Source organism: Anser cygnoides, chromosome 2 (assembly GCF_040182565.1).
Source record: "Anser cygnoides isolate HZ-2024a breed goose chromosome 2, Taihu_goose_T2T_genome, whole genome shotgun sequence".
Taxonomy (NCBI): Eukaryota; Metazoa; Chordata; class Aves; order Anseriformes; family Anatidae; genus Anser; species Anser cygnoides.
The window spans coordinates 29,668,362-29,685,447 of record NC_089874.1 but is presented as its reverse complement, the minus strand read 5'-3'; the positions used below and the strand labels follow the sequence as shown (position 1 = coordinate 29,685,447).

At 40.5% G+C, this 17,086-nt stretch overlaps 2 protein-coding genes across 3 annotated transcripts in view; one reads left to right on the top strand and one right to left on the bottom strand.

The window, feature by feature from the left end:
* Positions 1-2,019, top strand: part of VWDE (von Willebrand factor D and EGF domains) — a 42,510-nt gene extending 40,491 nt beyond the window's left edge. For both annotated transcript variants that reach the window (XM_066991765.1, XM_048075419.2), the window contains exon 30: positions 1,040-2,019. In XM_066991765.1, the coding sequence (XP_066847866.1) occupies positions 1,040-1,060 (21 nt within the window). In that variant the 3' untranslated portion in view covers positions 1,061-2,019. The remainder of the gene's footprint in view (positions 1-1,039) is intronic.
* A 4,751-nt stretch (positions 2,020-6,770) lies between these two features.
* On the bottom strand, positions 6,771-16,302 carry LOC106037496 (von Willebrand factor D and EGF domain-containing protein-like). The gene is made up of 5 exons (XM_048075434.2): positions 15,993-16,302; positions 12,499-12,594; positions 9,706-9,810; positions 8,836-8,931; positions 6,771-7,216 (listed from the first exon to the last, which is right to left on the bottom strand). The coding sequence occupies exons 1-5, from the start codon at positions 16,243-16,245 to the stop codon at positions 7,107-7,109; spliced, it is 660 nt and encodes a 219-aa protein (XP_047931391.2). The 5' UTR covers positions 16,246-16,302; the 3' UTR covers positions 6,771-7,106.
* Positions 16,303-17,086: the final 784 nt, after the last annotated feature.

Here is a 17,086-nt window from a genome sequence, read left to right as displayed (position 1 = left end):
ATTTTCTGTTATATTCCTTTTGCTTGGGCACTATCTTTCACTTAATTAAATAACTTTTAATTAAATGTTTCATTACAATTTTGTGACATCTGAAGTAGAAAGCATTCTACATTTCTCTGCATCATCTATGACTTTCCTCTTCTTTTAATTTCAGCATATTTAGACATTTTTCTGATGCCGGTAGAATTCACTTGGAGGAGCTGTAACATACCTGGTTTTCATACTGCATGCTGGTGCTATTCCTTTACATCCATCTTTAATTACATGCCACTGTGTTTTTAAAAAAAACATTCAGCTTTTGGGTCTGCTGCAGCCAAGAGTATAGCCTATCCTTCCCCTCTTTCCTTCCTTTGTCACATACTGTCTTTTAAGGTAAAGCCTATGCTGTGACTACTAGATATGCAGATTTTTTTTTTAGTGAGGAGTAAGTTAAAAAAAAAAAAAAGGGGGGGGGGGGGGAATAGCAATATAGCAATAGGTTTACTTTCATCTAAGCCTTAATTTCTCCCAGTTGAAACTACTGGGAGTTCAGATCCTCTTTCTGTTTTATCAAGTACCATATATAATGCCATTAACATTTGTGTTCAGGTATCAGATAATTTGCCAGAGATGGGGTAAATATTTTTAAGAAATTGGAACAATAAATAACTGCTCATATACACTTCGAAAATAGAAAACTACACATATTGATCACCATAAAGATGATAGGACTGTAATGTTTGTGGTATGGATTTCCAAAATGTGACTTAAAATGAAATAATTTAGATTAAATGTCTACATAAATACATCCTCCAATGCATTAGTATATCTTTTATCTAGAAAATACATTGCTGGTCAGTTTGACAGTGCTATACCTTGATGAAAATGGCACATTTTTTCTCAAATTTTTCTCTCTCAAACAAATGAACAATCTATATGCGCAAACTGATCTTGACGTTGTTTCTTTCCGTATCAGGAAAGCAGAGATTCATTAAAATTGTTTCTTCAATAAGCAGGTCCAGTTAAAGTCTCTTTACATTTTTTTATTTTTCCCTCCAAGGTACAAAAACATCATGGATGAAGAAAAGAAATATACCAATTAAATGCTGCATGGATATATGAGACTTGAAAATACCAAGAAGTTTTGAAGGCATTCACAGAGTTTATTTAAATGAAAGGGATATCCAGAACATTATTTTAAAAAATTCATGTTACAGTCATGAATTTTTGAAGAGCCTTAGTACAACAATCTTGTAATTGTAACACGTGTTTCTATATTTTTTTTTTGCTACCTCAGAGCCTCTGATTCTTCACTGGACTCGCAGATTTCATGAACCATGCATACACAAAATTCTTCAGTCTGTTGATGTAGTCAGCTGGACTATGATCTTTCCTTTTTGGGAGTGAGACTGTAATATCTGCTGAGCATCTCCAGGACAGTAGGGTACACATAATCACTTGTGAATGGTACATTCTGGTTTTAAATGTTGTTTACATAGATATTATTTGGCTGCATACAGAAGACAAAGCAGAGCTATTTTTTTCTTCATCTTGTATTTGCATTGCTCTGACTTGCTGGTAGTGAGCAAGAAGGGGGAACCCAAAACTTCAGTAGTAGCAGTGCAGCCAGGGCCCTGTGTCTCATCAACAGTCAACCGGCAGCTGAATAAATCTGGTTTCAAGGTAACAAGTCTTCTTCATTACTTACACACACATGCGTGAGTACAGGATGAATGCTGTGTCCATAAGACTTTTATGCTCCTTTTTTGAAATAGCATTTGGAAAGGTGAGGAAATAGAGTCTTTTAGAGAAAAATGACAATGTTTTACTCAGAGATGTCCCATGTGGAACCTTAAAATAGGAACTGACAAGAGTAGGCATTTGCTGCACGTCATGCCATCTGTATGTATCAAATCAGAAACTGTTTGTAAGCACTCCATATGGATATTTTTTTTCACATTACCTATTGTTCCAACCAATTGTTATCACCAACCATAAGCCAGATAACTTTTGAACAAATAAAATTCTAGTTTTCCTCAAGTTTCCTTCTTTCTTCTACCTTCCCCTAGAGGTGCGAAAGCCATTTCAATTCCTGCAGCAACTGAGTTCTGGTAATGGACACAAAATTCTCTTTAGCTAAGCCATCTAAATTTACCACTTTGACTTGTTTTGGGCTGTGGGTTGTTTTTCTTACCAAAAAATAAGCTTCATTATTTTCTGATCTCATGAGCAATATCCCATTTACGTGCACTAATGCTGAATGGGAAGAAAATCAAGCTCATTTTGCCATTTAGTGCCACTGTGGGAAGCCAACTGCCAACTCATAGCTGTTAGAGCAGTTCCGAGCCTAGATTTTTCCTCACCTTTTGATAGTCTTCTTAATCCATTTTGCAAAGTAAGTTGGCATTTGTGAATCTCAGCATCATTCCAGAATGATGGATTTCTAAGTGCTTGATGTTTATTTCAAAAATATTTTTGATCTCCCACTTGCATTCTAAGTTTCAGTGGTTCGATAGTTTTTTTGTTTGCCTTTTTTTTTTTTTAATCCAGCATCCAAGTGGCTGGTAGCCAGATATGCTGGGAACTGTTCTATTATTTAAAACCTACTTCACTTGAACTGTTTCCTTTTTCACAGCTCACAGTGATCTCTGTGAACAAAACCTGACTAGCTTTTGGAACCGATGCCTCAGGATGAAGCCCTGAATACACAATATTTGTAAAATGTAGGCACAAAGATATTGTATAGGCTCATCTTGTAATAATCCCTACTCCATGTGTCATTTACCTACAGTGTTGAGGTAACACCTCTTAGGAACAGTATTTGCTTAATGACTTTGTACAACGCTCCATTTACGAAATTGACCTAATACAGATGCCTTTCTAGGATTTCAGGCTGAATAAAGTTCTTTTAAAATCACAATGTTTAATATTTCCCATTAATTTTCAATGTTTCTAAGGACAGATAGTATTTTCTTCTACATCTTCCAAATGCACGCTGAGCAAACAAAAGCACATCTAGACTTTTGCTACACTGGTTAAAAATTACATGCTCCATGCAAAGTTAAGCTGTGTTCCAATAAGCACATGAAGCAGAAAAATTACTAGTACATGCATAGAGACAGATAATTACTAGACGGGTTTGAAGTATGTGAAACTTTTTTTACTAGATTGTTCATACACATGGAATAGAATTTGTTTGTTGTAATTTGAAAAGCAGAATGCAGTAACATTGATCAGCATAACACAAGCTTAGTCGTTAATGAAACTGTTCTAGAAGTGCATAGCCTGATCAGAAATTAGGCCAAAGAGAATTTAAGGACTTGGAACGGGCATTGGAGCAGTTTACTGCAGGAGTCGCCACAGTACCAGTCAGATGGAATAATGGGTAACTTGTGCCAAACAGAAGCTTTTATGCTGATTCTTAGCCCATTAGCCAGGTTGCAGTAACAGGAAAGGGTTTCTGAAGAAGTAAGTCATTGCTATAGTAAGCATATGTCAGAGTTTTTCCATCAGATTTGGAGTCAGAAGTCGGTAGAGAAAAAGTGGAGCAAGCAAGAGGTAAAATAAATCGATAACGGCATACAAGAATACTGGTCTCTTCACCGAACTCTGTTGCACTATTTCCTTAAATACTGAAGATACCTATGCACATCATCCGTCATCCGATGTACAGCATCTGGCTGGACTAAAATTGCTGTGCAAGCCAGTAGAAATTCTCCTAAGCACAGATTGAATTTTACCCAAGATCTTTAAAATGCTGTATGATGAGCATTTTCTGCAGGAAGGAGCCACTCATATCACAGAATATACCACAAATCTTAGCAAGGACTCACCTTCGTACGTTTATATCCATATTGGCTAAGATTAAAAAAAAAGAAAAAAAATAAAATGGTCCACATGATTACTCTTTTTACAGAAGTTAATTATATATTGTCATTGCTGAGAATAGAAAGTGATTTAACATTTCCACCTAGCAAAAGCAAACCCTCAAAGAAGAATCAGTGCAAACATGTAAATAAGAATAAAAGCTTTAGCTACTTGCCAAATTGGATATATCCAACTCCCTTACTTGCCCAAGTGGGAAAATTCAAAGTTTAAATTCTCACTAAAACAATAACACTGGGGTATATAAACAGAATCACACAGAAACGTTTATGTTAGAAAGTGTTTTCAAGACTAAAGACGTTTCTGCTGTTTCTCTTGTAATATCACATGGCAATGCTGGGTTATTCTATTCAACTTTCACCCATAGCTCAGTTTAGAAAAATTGTTTGCTGAAAGTCTTTGTCAATAAAGGGTATTTCACAGATAAACCAAGAAATTCCACTCTTCATACAAACACTGACAGTAGAAAATATAAACAGTAAACTGCAAATGTAAGTACATTAAGAAGAAACACTTCTCATCCTTCCATGCACATTCTAAAATGACAGAATATCAAAAATGCAACCAGCAGACCCCCCCTACAATTTTCCCGGTCATTTTAATGAAAATCAGAGCATCTGTATAAGGTGTAGTTAGCTCCAATAGATAACCTGTTCTGTCTCGTTTTTTTTTGACCTTTGAGCTGTATGCATAACTCTCTTTTCACAGGAAGATATGCCTAGCTCCAAAAACTGCATGCTGTAACTGGTAAGCATGTTCAGCCTTCCAGTGAGTGGGAGGGGATGGAGAAACAAACAAAAGAAAATGAACACTGACAGCTCTTCAAGCAGATATATGTGGGATTGTGGAAACAATCATTTGGGGACACGGATGTCATTTATAATACATTATGATTCTGTTCTATTTGGAGATAACTACTAGGAAATTCGCTTTTAAAGTGATTTAAAATATTGTGGAGATCTAAATAATGATTTTTCTTATAAACAGAAGGAAAAGCGAATCCTTCAGCCAGCAGATGGTGCTACATTCAAACTATTTCTAAAATATGCCATTGCATTTGGGGTGTTCCATCAAATTACTGCTTACTTCACTTTAGTCATTTCTAAACAGGGAATTATTTAAATAGCAGTTGTTCTGGCAAGCTCAGAACATGAATTAAAGGTCTGCTTCACTGACTGTTCCTCACCTTATATTCCTAATGATATTAGTATCTCTTTTTGGTTTTAACAGCCATTACTGTCACTTTGGACTTTACTATTAGAAGCCAGGCTTTTCAGGAACAATGCTGAGATACGCCTCCTTGCATTTACATACTGCTCATTTACTGCGAAACCTTGGGGCTGATGCAAATTTTTTTTTTCATTCACTTCCCTGCAACCAGTATTTCATCTGAGGTATTCAACTTCATTCCCGAATTTCTCAATTAGGGCCTGATTACTGTAGTGAGCTGCGATAAACACAGCATTTCATCGTCCTATATCCTACTCCTGAACTGTTGATGAAATCATTGTTCCATGCATGAAAACCACATTTTTTCACCAACATGTCTGAAATATCCAGTGTACCATAGCAAAAGCAGCACAAAACCAAACACTCCTCTTACTCTGTCCCACATCCCCAGCAACAAAACCTCCACAAGAGCAGTAGCAGGTTTCATCTGAACCAAAACACAACAGCCTCCAGAGCACAGGCAGAGAAAGGCTTCTCACCTACACAACACGACGACTGCTTTGTAACAGAAAAAAGCAGCCTCATGAGCTATAACACAGTCTTTGCTCTGCCCGCAGTATGCTTTGTTTCTCTTTCCTAGCTACGTTTGGTAAAGGAGGATGACCCATTTCTTTTGCTTCTGCTCAACATTTGGTAGCTTGCAATCCCTGGAGAAACAAGTCCATGTAACTCACTCTGCCTATGAAGGGTACATGTTTTGATAAGAGAATGAATATACAGATACAATCTTATTTTATCACATGGATTAAAATAATGCATGGCCAAATAGATCAAAATAATGCAAAGCTGAAACTCTCACACTGAAAATTACGTTTCACCTAGAACACAATGAAAATCAATCTAAAAAAGATTTATTTGGACATTATTTAGAAAATTGCCTGGTTCAACTTGCACGTTTTGGCACAACCTTCCTCAACTGTAGCCTTTGAGAAACAGCACAGACGAACCATGGAACAACGCCTGTTGAAGTCTGTCAGATCTGCAGCCCACCCAGAATGCTGCAAAACCTAAATGAAGCCAGACTGGAGCATGGCCAGAAGGCAAACCTTGGCATCCTCCACACAGGTGATTCATGGCAAACAAGGCTTTTCCTTGCTGCCAGTCTGTAGCCCCCCATTTTGTTGCTCCTGCAAAGACACAACCTTGAGCAGAAACAAATCATCAACATCTACATCTCCAAATGGAGATAAACTCATTTCCCTATATTGCTGGAATACAGAAAAGAAATAAATTGGAAGTACAGAGATAATCAGATACCATGATAGTAAAAGTAGTCAAGATAAGGATTCTGTCAGAGTATCAGTAAGGATTAAGCTTTTAGAAGGTAACAGTGGAACTGTCTGAACAAGTATTTTTTATCTTTTTGTTTTAAATAAGGCTTTAACTGATCAAAATCCAAATCTGATTGGGGGTGAGGGGCAGGAAGTACACAAAAAGCAAGAATCATGGTTTTAATAAAATGTTTTGCTCTTTGCTGTTATTCCACAGAGATGCAAACTCTGCAAGTTTCCTCTTGCAATTGTGTCGTCTTATCAAAGGTAAATCAGACTTGAACTAACATCCACTTCTGACGATCTGAATTATGATGCTTTGTTTCATGTGCTTTTTAAAAAACACATCACTAATATAAAACATCAATTCTAGTCAGAAGGAAAAAAAAAACAGAAGAGAATAGATCCATTTTGAAGCACTTTATTTGAAGAGTAAATTTTATTTCAAGGTCAGCTCTATCAACCAAGACATAATACTTGTGCTTATGAAGAAAAATGAGAACAGCAGAAAATCATACACTACACACAGGAGTGTGCACCACACACTAAACACACTTGGATACTTATAACGGCTTTGTTACAATCAGCAATACTTCGCTTTCATACAGAAAAGCATTCACTTAATATACCGAAGACAAAAAGCTACCTGAAATCAACTAGCTACCATGTTTAATTTCTCCCTCCCCCAGACTTCATCTCCGTATGGTGAAGAAAATGCAGCTTATCTTTGCTGAAGTTGTTTCATTCCTTCCTTTTCTTTGTACACTGTAGACCAGAGTAGGGCAGTCGACATCTGCACACGTTTGGAGCTATGCATTTTCCTCCATGCTGACAAGGTAGTTTACATACAGCTGAAATGAGACACCAGACACACAGTATGTCTTCTGCACAGCACAGGATCGTTTTTCTTCTTTGTCTCACTGTACTAGCAGAATTGCTCCCTGGAGACTACACAGGGACAGTATAAATAAAAGCATAATGGAAGAACCGAAAAGCAATGCCTCTCAATTTATGGCCTCGTGGCCTTCACTGGAATACAGCCACAGTACGGCTAGCCTTACTCATGCTCCATTCTCCTTTTAAAATACTATCATTTCCATTGCTCTTTAAGGCACAGACTATTTTTAGATGGATGCCTCCATGAGAGTGAGGGACCGATAAAAATTTCTGCTGAAACTTTTTTCAAGGCAGTTCTTGGATCTACGCATCCACGAGGAAACAGTTACCACATACTTGCTGCTGCTTACACATTGCCCTTGTGTTTCCCCACTCCTCTGAAAGAGGAACGGCAATGGGGAACCGAGCAGGCACAGCTTCGGTTGTCCCCCAGCTACACACCAGTTAAGGAAACAAATGAGAGGGTTTCAATCTGCTTATGAGTGCCTTTGCCAAGAGAGGTCAAACCGGATAGAGATCTATGTAGTTCAGGCACAGTGATTATTCTGACATTAAGAACCTGAACATTTCCACCATTTTTCCTGGTGCAGGGAGTGGAACCAAGTATTTCATAGTTTCTCTGCATGTCACGTACTTACCTTTTACTATCATGCTCTACCACAATTCACCATTGAATACAAAGAACAAGCATTTTCCTGATCAAATGGGAACGCTGAAGTATTTATTTGTTAATGTTTGTTTGACAATACACATATTGCAGAACTAATGCTAGCCAATTTGGACTCCCAGAGCCACACAAATATTTCATACGCAGGAGGACTTAATCCACAGACTTTGCACCCATCCTATCCAGATCAAAAGCAACGTTTAAGTGAGCTGTCTCTCAGTCTCCTAGAGAGCAAACAAAAAGCTTTCCTTTCTTCATCTTGGGATTATTGCCTTTAGCATCAGGGCAGAGCTGTTACTGGCATACAGGCCTACGCAGCTCTAGGTAGATTAAAGGTTTTATGATATTCATCTGCTTCTGTGAATCAAAATTTGGTAAAATGCAAGTGGTTGTTCAGCAGGAATGTCAGTCAGAACTAATCCTCATAGAAGGGTGAGCGAAAGCTGGCTGTAAAGAGCACCTGGAATTGATTCTCCCCAATTTATCCTTGAAGCTCACTTCAAGCAAGTTACACTTCTCCACATCCATAAAATTTAATGAAGCTTCTAGCCCATGTCAGTAGTGTTAGCATTTCTGTAATGGCCATTTTTAGTTCTTTAAACCGTGGTCTCAGTTTACAGAAGATATTTCCGAAATACAACATACACTAAGTAATAAATTTGGTGACAACCAAAACTGAATCTGAAGTTACTTGAAGTGGAAAAGCTCTGTCTTTCTGACCAATGTGAAAAGCCATCTATTCCTTATGCATACACATAAGATCTCTAGTATGCAGAAGAACCTCTCATTTACTCTTCTAAAATACTTTTCTAGCAGCTTTGTTAGGCACTGAAGATTTAAACACTATATTGTATAAATCACACAAGTAGAGAAATGGATGCAAGAAAAATGTCAGAAGTTATTTACCTAAGTGACATGCTCCACCAACCCATCCAGCTGGACAGCTACAAATCCCAGGAGCCACACAAGCTCCATTATTCCGACAACCTTGAGGACAAATTGCTAGAAGGAAAGAATGGGTAAGCCAGCAGGATTTATAAAACTGATATAAAAGAATCCTGACAGAATGAAATATTCAGGATGATACGAATCAAAATGGCAAAACACATTTTCTTCCAGGTCAGATGCTCAACTGGTATTACTCTAAAGGCATTTCCAGGACCACGGGAATGAAAAATAAATAAATAAATAAATAAAAATACACACACACTGTGTAAGGTTTTTTGTTTAAATGTTGACAAATGTACGCCTTAATGCAGAATAATTTGTGCTATTTTTTGGAAGACATGCCAATAATGCAGGTCCCTCATTTCTGTTTCAGTGCAATGACATTTCCATAGTTATTAGCTTCTTAATTTTTTTAAAAATGTTTTTGTCACTGCACTTACATTTTCATCAATATTTTCTATATGTAAACACACAACGTACTACATATGTCCCATGCCATGATAACGTCATCTCATCATCCTACTTCACAGCAAAGCAATGCAAGCATCTTAACTGAGATCTGAGTTTCTTCAACTTTTCTCCCAGGTGAAATACAGGGTTTAGGTTTTTTTTTTTTTTTTTTTTTTTTTAAATATAAATCAAATTAGTAAGGCTTCTGCTCTTGAGAATGCATGATAAAAAGAACTGGGACTACTTCAACGATGTATCTAGCAAATTATTTTTGTTTTTACTGCTCTCTCATCAGAGTCCATCAGGGCTTGTTTACAGGGCTTTGGGACTGTCGGCATTTAAGCGGTACAGATGAAGTGTGTGAGTGTAAATACTCACCCTCTTGGCATCTTGATCCTGTCCAGCCAGAAGCACAAAGGCACTTCACAACCCCGTTGACAGAGATGCATTCCCCACCGTTTTGGCAGCCTCCTTCACAGCTTACTGCAGAAGGACAGCATACACACTACGTTTCAGGAGCAGCATAGGAAATTGAACAGATACCTTTAAACAGCTGGCCTACCATCGACTACTCGTTTTATCACTTCTGCAAAGACTAAGATTTTGACTGTTCATAGTAAGGCACAGCTCCATCAGAAGTTAGCAACGATGACAGAACCATGCCAATCCACCACCATGCAGTTAAAATTAAGCACGTGCATAAATGCTTGTTGAGCATTTAACCTGAGAGTACCAACTAACAAGTATGATTATGGTTACGGCACAAAACTGCTGTGCCTCCCCACCCCGAAAATAACTGAACCAAACGTTCAGCTGCTACACCACCGTAACTACCACCATGCACATTGTTATCGATCTAGCCAAATCACAGCTGGTAAGTCAGCAACACGTGGCCAAGAATTCACGTTATTTCCTTCCCTGAGCGTTCCTACACATAACAAGAGCAAGAAGAGAAGGGGATATTACTTTGACAAATAAACCTGTGACTATAATGCAGCTGAGTGGTGCTTTACCAAAGGTCACCTAAGCAAGTCTCCTCATTTCAGAACTGTTCTACATGTCAAAGCCCTGAAGGGCTAATTAATGAAGCATTATTTATGCCAGACATGACTGGTATCAACTGCGTAGTGCACTATCATCTCTGAAATGTGGCATAATCGCTGTTCTGTACAATCAAATGCATCCTTCCACAAGAATGAATGTAAATGTATACAGCACCTTCACTTTACAGGAGAAAAGCTTCTATCCTTCATTATAATGATGGACAGCCAGGATGCCTGCTTGATGCTTCCTAGGAAAAGCTTTAAATCCCTCTTCTACCACAAGTTTTGAGCATGAATTCAGCTAACAGATTTTTGGCACAAAGGCTGAATATGCAAGGGCACACAAGTTTACTCTAGCACAGCTAGAAAAGCACTTCAGAGCTTGTTTTCGTATTTCTTTACCACACAGTGTAAGCTGACGTATTTAATAGCACGTGGCTCTTCACAGCAGGTTTGCACATCCAGGCTCCGTAAGCCACAATACTGCACCTTACAGGTGACCACAAGCACATCCTTTGCCCCACAGGGAGAACACACAAAACGCAAGCAGCACATTTGCTTGGATAGAGATCCAAGTCTAGCCTATGGTAATAACATAAACCAATTCCCTATTCTGCTTTTTCTGTTCATGTAGTATCTATCACGTTGCTTCCAATTCAGACTCTTCTGAGAAGGTCAAGTTTTCCCTTCCACACTGACCCTACTAACATATGCTTTCAGTTGTTTTTTAAGAAATTTTATATATATATATATATATATATATACACACACACACATTCACATCCTATTGCTGGAAAACAAAACTGACCATGCTCCAGTTCACCTCATTGCTGTCAATACTGTAAAATCTACACAAAATGAATAGTTATTTCTCAGTGCATTACACATAACCATTATACAGATCTTCATTAGAAGACAGTTCCTTATCTTTCTCATTTGTCTATAATGTTAACAATTTTGACATTATCACTAGCATTTGAATTCCCATTCAATCTAGTTAACATCCCAGAGCTATGATTTAAGGTTCAGTAAACTTAGATGTCACCACGCTAGGTAAGCTCAGGTCACACTTTCTCCATGAAATACCAAAACCCCACAGACAACCCAACAGCAACAAGGCTTCAGAGAGCTGCAGAAGCCAGTCAAGTTCATCCCCAAGTCCACATTAGGTTATGTTTCAAGTAAGCTCTGGTAGCTATTTAACATTAGGAAAGAAATACAGCAAATGTCCATGGAATAAACACCAAGAGTAAGCAGAGAACCCAGCAAGGTACTTCTGGCTGCTCTGACTGCAGTTAGAAAGAATGCTTAGCAAGTTCTTAGCATGGTGACAACAGCAAAACTAACTTAACAGTGCCTCTTCATAGAGAACTCCTGGCAAGTTTTCAAGTGATACGCAGAGCCTTTTCTGCCGAAAGAAAAACAAAGATTTCTTTTCCTTCACTCTCTTGGGATATCCTGCCTACTACGTTGTTTTCCCTTTAAACTGTTTTGAAGTTTGCTTCACCTTTTATCGCAGAGCTCAGGAGTTACACCAGTAGTCTGATGAGTTCATAACAAAACGTTTTCTTGGATCACCTTTTCCAACCTGTGCATATATCCAGTAGGCTTCACAAAACCATAAAAATTGGTCTTTGTTACTCCTCATCTCTGCCATCTCCCCTTACCTATCAGCAGCACATCGCTACTCGTAACTTTAGCAGCTTGCCCTCAGTATTACTATCTTGCAGGTACATAAAAGTTTCAAACACCTAACAAAGAAATACATATCTATACAAATCATCTGATGAAATTAATTAGAAAAAAAAGTCTGCTCTACAGCTAAACAGCATTTAAAACACAAAATATTTACAAACACACAAACAATGCATTTACAAGGGAGAAAATTCTCTCAATTTCTCACAAGAAATTCTCAAACAAGCACAAATACATATACTCCACACTATTATCCTGCAAGCACACAGATCCTCTAGGATTTACATTTTTTGACAGTAAAGTCAGAGGTCTAAGAAATTAAGGTCATTATTTCAAAGAGCATTAAGCCTGCACTTGAGAAGTCCCAAATCCATTTTGTCTGTTTTCAAACTCGGAGTGTTTCCAAGCTATCACTTGTTCGGGTTTTACTCACCCTTATGACAGTATCTACCCCCATAGCCAGGTGGACATCTGCATTTTCCAGGCCTCAGACATTCCCCACCATTTTTGCATTTTGGATAACACGTGGCTGTAAGAAAGACAAACAAACCTTGGTGAAGCTTACCAAAGCTAATACTTAAGTACATGAGAAACGTGCATTACTTTAGCCTGTGAGTACTCAGTTTGTCTTCACATTTCCTAAGATACGTTTGCTCTGCCATCCCACACTGCTGATGAAAAAGTTTCCATGCACAGAGATAAGTCATCACTTCCTTCTTTGTCACCCTTTTTAATTTTTATTTTTATTTTTTTTTCCTCAGTTGGCCTCTCAAAAGACCTGTCTGAAATGTCCATTTAGAAATCATCCAAGATGGATGTAACTTCTGTCATAACTAAATCATTTGTAGGAAGAAAAGCATCTGTGGCCATCCTAGATTCCACAACTCTTTCATTGCCAGCAGCTTGGATGTGTTGTTTAAGGCATGAATAAGAAGCTCAATTTTGCAAATCCTTGCTAGGATTTTCATAAATCATTCCCCAGTCACCTCTGGTTTCTGAGAAAACACACATTTATTCACACCCAAATTTTAGGAAGCTATGTGTTTCAGAGAGTCTGATCTGAATTACCTACAGGTGCGAGATGAGCTCTCTGCATGACATTGCTTTGTCTTTTGACTGGATGAGTGAGAAGTCTTGACGGAAGAGGAAAAAAGTAAGCACTGAGTAACACCACACTGCTTGGTGGCAACATCAGGGCAAAATCCAACTGAAGAATACATTAATATCTGCACAATGAATATTGCATGCAAATAAAGGATGCAGACACATATGAAAGGAACATTCAGCACTCAGCACCGCTTAACTGTTTTACTAGATGCTTTCAGTTCATTGGAAATGCCATAAATTTAAATATCTCCACCTCGGGAAAATTCTATTTCTCTGTTTTTTTTTTGTTTGTTTTGGTTTTTTTTTGGTTTTTTTTGTTTTGTTTTGTTTTGTTTTTTTTTCCCAGTTTTATAAGGCTTATTTTATTTATGCTAAAAAAACATACTAATATCAGTATCAGAATACCACTGTGGAGTCACGTACAGAGCAAGAGAGCATCTTTGCCCCGATGACCTAACAGTTAAATCTGACACCACTTACATGAAGAAAACAGCAAGAGGGAAGAGCTGGTGTGAAACAGAAAGGAACCAAGAGAATAGTAATGAGATCCCAAAAGCACAGCTCTGTGCATTATGCAGTGCTGGAACCCTACACCAGTATTCTCATCTGCTAACTATTACCATTTGGACAGGCAGATACTTTCCCATACGGTTGGACTAAAGGTTGGACTAGATGAACTTAGAGGTCTTTTCCAGCCTGAATGATTCTATGATTCTGTGTATTTATAGAATTTATAGAGCTGAAAGCTCTATAAATAAGCCAAACACCTTTTAGAAGGCATTTCAATACTGAGCTGGGGTAGCGTGAAAGAACTTTGTCCTGAAATCTGCAGCCTACAAACTGCACATCTTCTCCTTATGCTCGTTTTACACTTTGCCAAAATATAAGCAACTGCTCTTCGACTTCCCAGAATAAGCAAGGCTGTATCTCCAATACACGGGAGGAATCTGATCTGCAGCTTCTCACTAGAATAAAAGCTATGCTAAAAACACCCCGAAGTATTTTGCAATATCCCAGTGACCAGTGAGCTCTCGGGACAGATAGAACCTGCCACCACAACATGCTTGCCTGGCATGTCACTGCAATCCCACATGGAGCAAGAAGGCTAAGCAGTAAAACTCTTCTTCTGAGAAATCCACTCAACCAGAGAGAATTGCACTAGGAAAAGTCTTGCTCAAGTTTTTCCCTCTGGTATATCCATGTTTTGCAATTCCACAGGTTAGGTTATTTCACAGCCTATACTGAACAAGGATCTGTGCATGTTATTAGATCCATTTAGCCTGCAACCACAAATTCCAGTTAGAGTTTGAAGACCATCTATTTAAAAACAACGAAAAAAAAACTTTTTTTTTTTTTCCTAACACTGGATTTTTTTTTAAGTGACAGAACAGATTTTTCTCCTTTCCATCTGTATTTTCTCAACAGCCAGGGAAGACTAGAGACATCACAAACACTTTTTTTTTTTACCCCACTATTTCAAGACCATGATATTAACATAAAAAACACAGCACAACCCCACAACCCCACCACACGCACAGAGTCAGATGGACATGTCCCATCTTTCATTTCTATGATTTCTGTGAGCAAGAAGAGGAAAATAAGAAGTTAACTCAGTGGGTGTTCTTGACAGAGCAAGGGATGAGGTCTCATTTCTTCACAGTTGTTTTCTCCATTGATGGCCTTATCGGAGCAAGCAGTGGTTCCCTTAACAATAGCAGATCGTTCACCACTCTAGCTCATAAACAAACCTGTGTCTCTGATGATCTTTCACAACTCCACTAAAGCCAAGCAGGGCTAGGGTCCAACATTTGTCTGGAAAAAGCTCTCACAGCACTGCTACTCATCCCCACAACGCAGTGTGTTACCGGGCACCGCAACCCACCGCCCGCTAACCCCGGTTCTCCATAAACCAGCGCTCCCCGAGTGACTGCAGTACGAGGTGAAATTTTCAGCACCTGTCACAGAAGTGGCTCAGGACGCTCCCTGATGCATCCTATTTCAAAGTTTAGAAGAATGACATTTTAGATGAAGTGCACTGAGAACTAAGAGAAATACAGTACAAATTGCATTACCTCTTCCTACAGGACAAGACATAAGGCAACAGAGCTTCTCCTGACACTGAGTTGTAGCAATTATTAGCCACAGTACTCTAGAGTTCAACTTCTGAAGAAAACAATTTAAAATTGGGAACATTACACTAAACAGGGTTTAAATTGAAACTCTTCTCGCTAGCATTTTGTGCATTGAGCAACACTTTCAGAAATACTTCATCTCCCCTTGGAGACCAGCAGGAACAGACCCTTCCGTTCATCCCAGCTTACCCACCACAGAAACGGGGTGCGCAAGCAACTCCATAGGTAAGGTTATATCTAGGAAATAAGCTGCTGTATTTTTATGAGCATGGCGTGCTCTGAAAAAACGAGGGACCCAGCAAACAACCTGCTTTCTACACACATTTTTACCTTTTCCTCAGCACTCATCTCACCAACCCCACCCGGCAGCACCGCCTAACGTTGCTCAGGTCCAGACGGCCGTCAGCCCTCCAAAGGCATCACTCCTCGCCCAGGGGGGTTTACACGCAGAGAAAACGGCAAAGGGAAGGCGATGCCGAAGCTTATTCAACGAACAGGTATTTAAAGGCCCTTCAGACGATGAAACGCGACGCGCTGACGGCACCACCATTTCACACCCAAGCGAGCATCTTCACCCACCTGCTGACTGCCGGCTGCGCCCTCGGCACCGTTCCTCCCACCCTGCCTCCATCCACCCCCCATCACCCCCCTCCTGCCCCACACCCGCACCCCGGCCCCACGCCGTTACCGTGCTGGCAGAGCTCGCCCTCGTAGCCCTTGGAGCAGAGGCAGGTGCCGTTGCCGAGGCACAGCCCGCCGTGCAGGCAGCGGGGGCTGCAGGCCGCCGCCGGGCCCCAGCCCCAGGGCATGGCAGCCCCCCGGCCGGGCTGGGCGCCGCCGCCGCCGCACAGCCCCCACAGGGCCAGCCACAGCACCAGCCGGCGGGGGACCCCCCCGCCGCCATCACGGCAGCCACCGCCGCCCCCGGCCCGCCGCGCCATGGCCCGGCAGCTCGCCGCCGGCCCGCTCCGCTCCGCTGCCCGCCGCTCCCGCTCACTCCCCTTTCTCCCCCCGCTCATGCACGCCCCCCTCGCTTTTCCCCCCGTCAGTTTTCTCCTCCTCCTCCTCACCCTTTCACCCCATGGTCTCACACACCCCCGGCTGCCTGTGAGGGGCGCGGGGCGGAGGCCGGGCCCTGCAGCTGGGGAGCTAAGCGACCCCCCAAATAGTGCCGGGCCGGCTGGCACAGGGCTCCTTTGGCACCTCCGGGGCTTCCTAAATGAGCAGGGGTGAGGTCTTGCACCCCTACTCTTTGGGACAGTACAAGCGTAAGAACCCATGGCTTGATGGAATTCTTTCAAACCAGGGAGCGTTGTTAAAGCGGAGACCTGCCTGCAGAACGTCACCCAGTGCTTGTGAAGCTGGATGGCCAATGCTAAATCATAGAATCATTAAGGTTGGAAAAGACCTCCAAGATCATCTGGTCCAACCATCACCCTACTACCAGTGGCACCCACTAAACCATGTCCCTAAGCACCACGTCCAACCTTTCCTTGAACACCCCCAGGGATGGTGATTTCTCCACCTCCCTGGTCAACCCATCCCAATGCCTGACTCCTCTTTCTGAGAAGAAATGTCTCCTAATTCCCAACCTGAACCTCCCCTGGCGCAACTTGGGGCCATTCCCTCTAGTCCTATTACTAGTTACCTGTGAGAAGAGGCCAACCCCCAGCTCCCCACACCTTCCTTTATATACCCATATTTTGAGAGAGATACACAGCCACCACATAAAGAGTTTAATGACTGAGCAGCTACCAGGTGGACTACGCTGTGTGCAGTTCA

What these genes read in the sequence shown, in the direction of transcription:
- LOC106037496 (XM_048075434.2), bottom strand. Translation starts at nt 16,245, where the DNA reads ATGGCGCGGCGGGCCGGGGGCGGCGGTGGCTGCCGTGATGGCGGCGGG. An exon ending in GGGTAGATACTGTCATAAGG is followed by an intron (nt 9,811 to 12,498) that starts GTGAGTAAAACC and finishes GTCCTTCTGCAG; the next exon opens with TAAGCTGTGAAGGAGGCTGC. An exon ending in TGGTGGAGCATGTCACTTAG is followed by an intron (nt 7,217 to 8,835) that starts GTAAATAACTTC and finishes GTCTCATTTCAG; the next exon opens with CTGTATGTAAACTACCTTGT.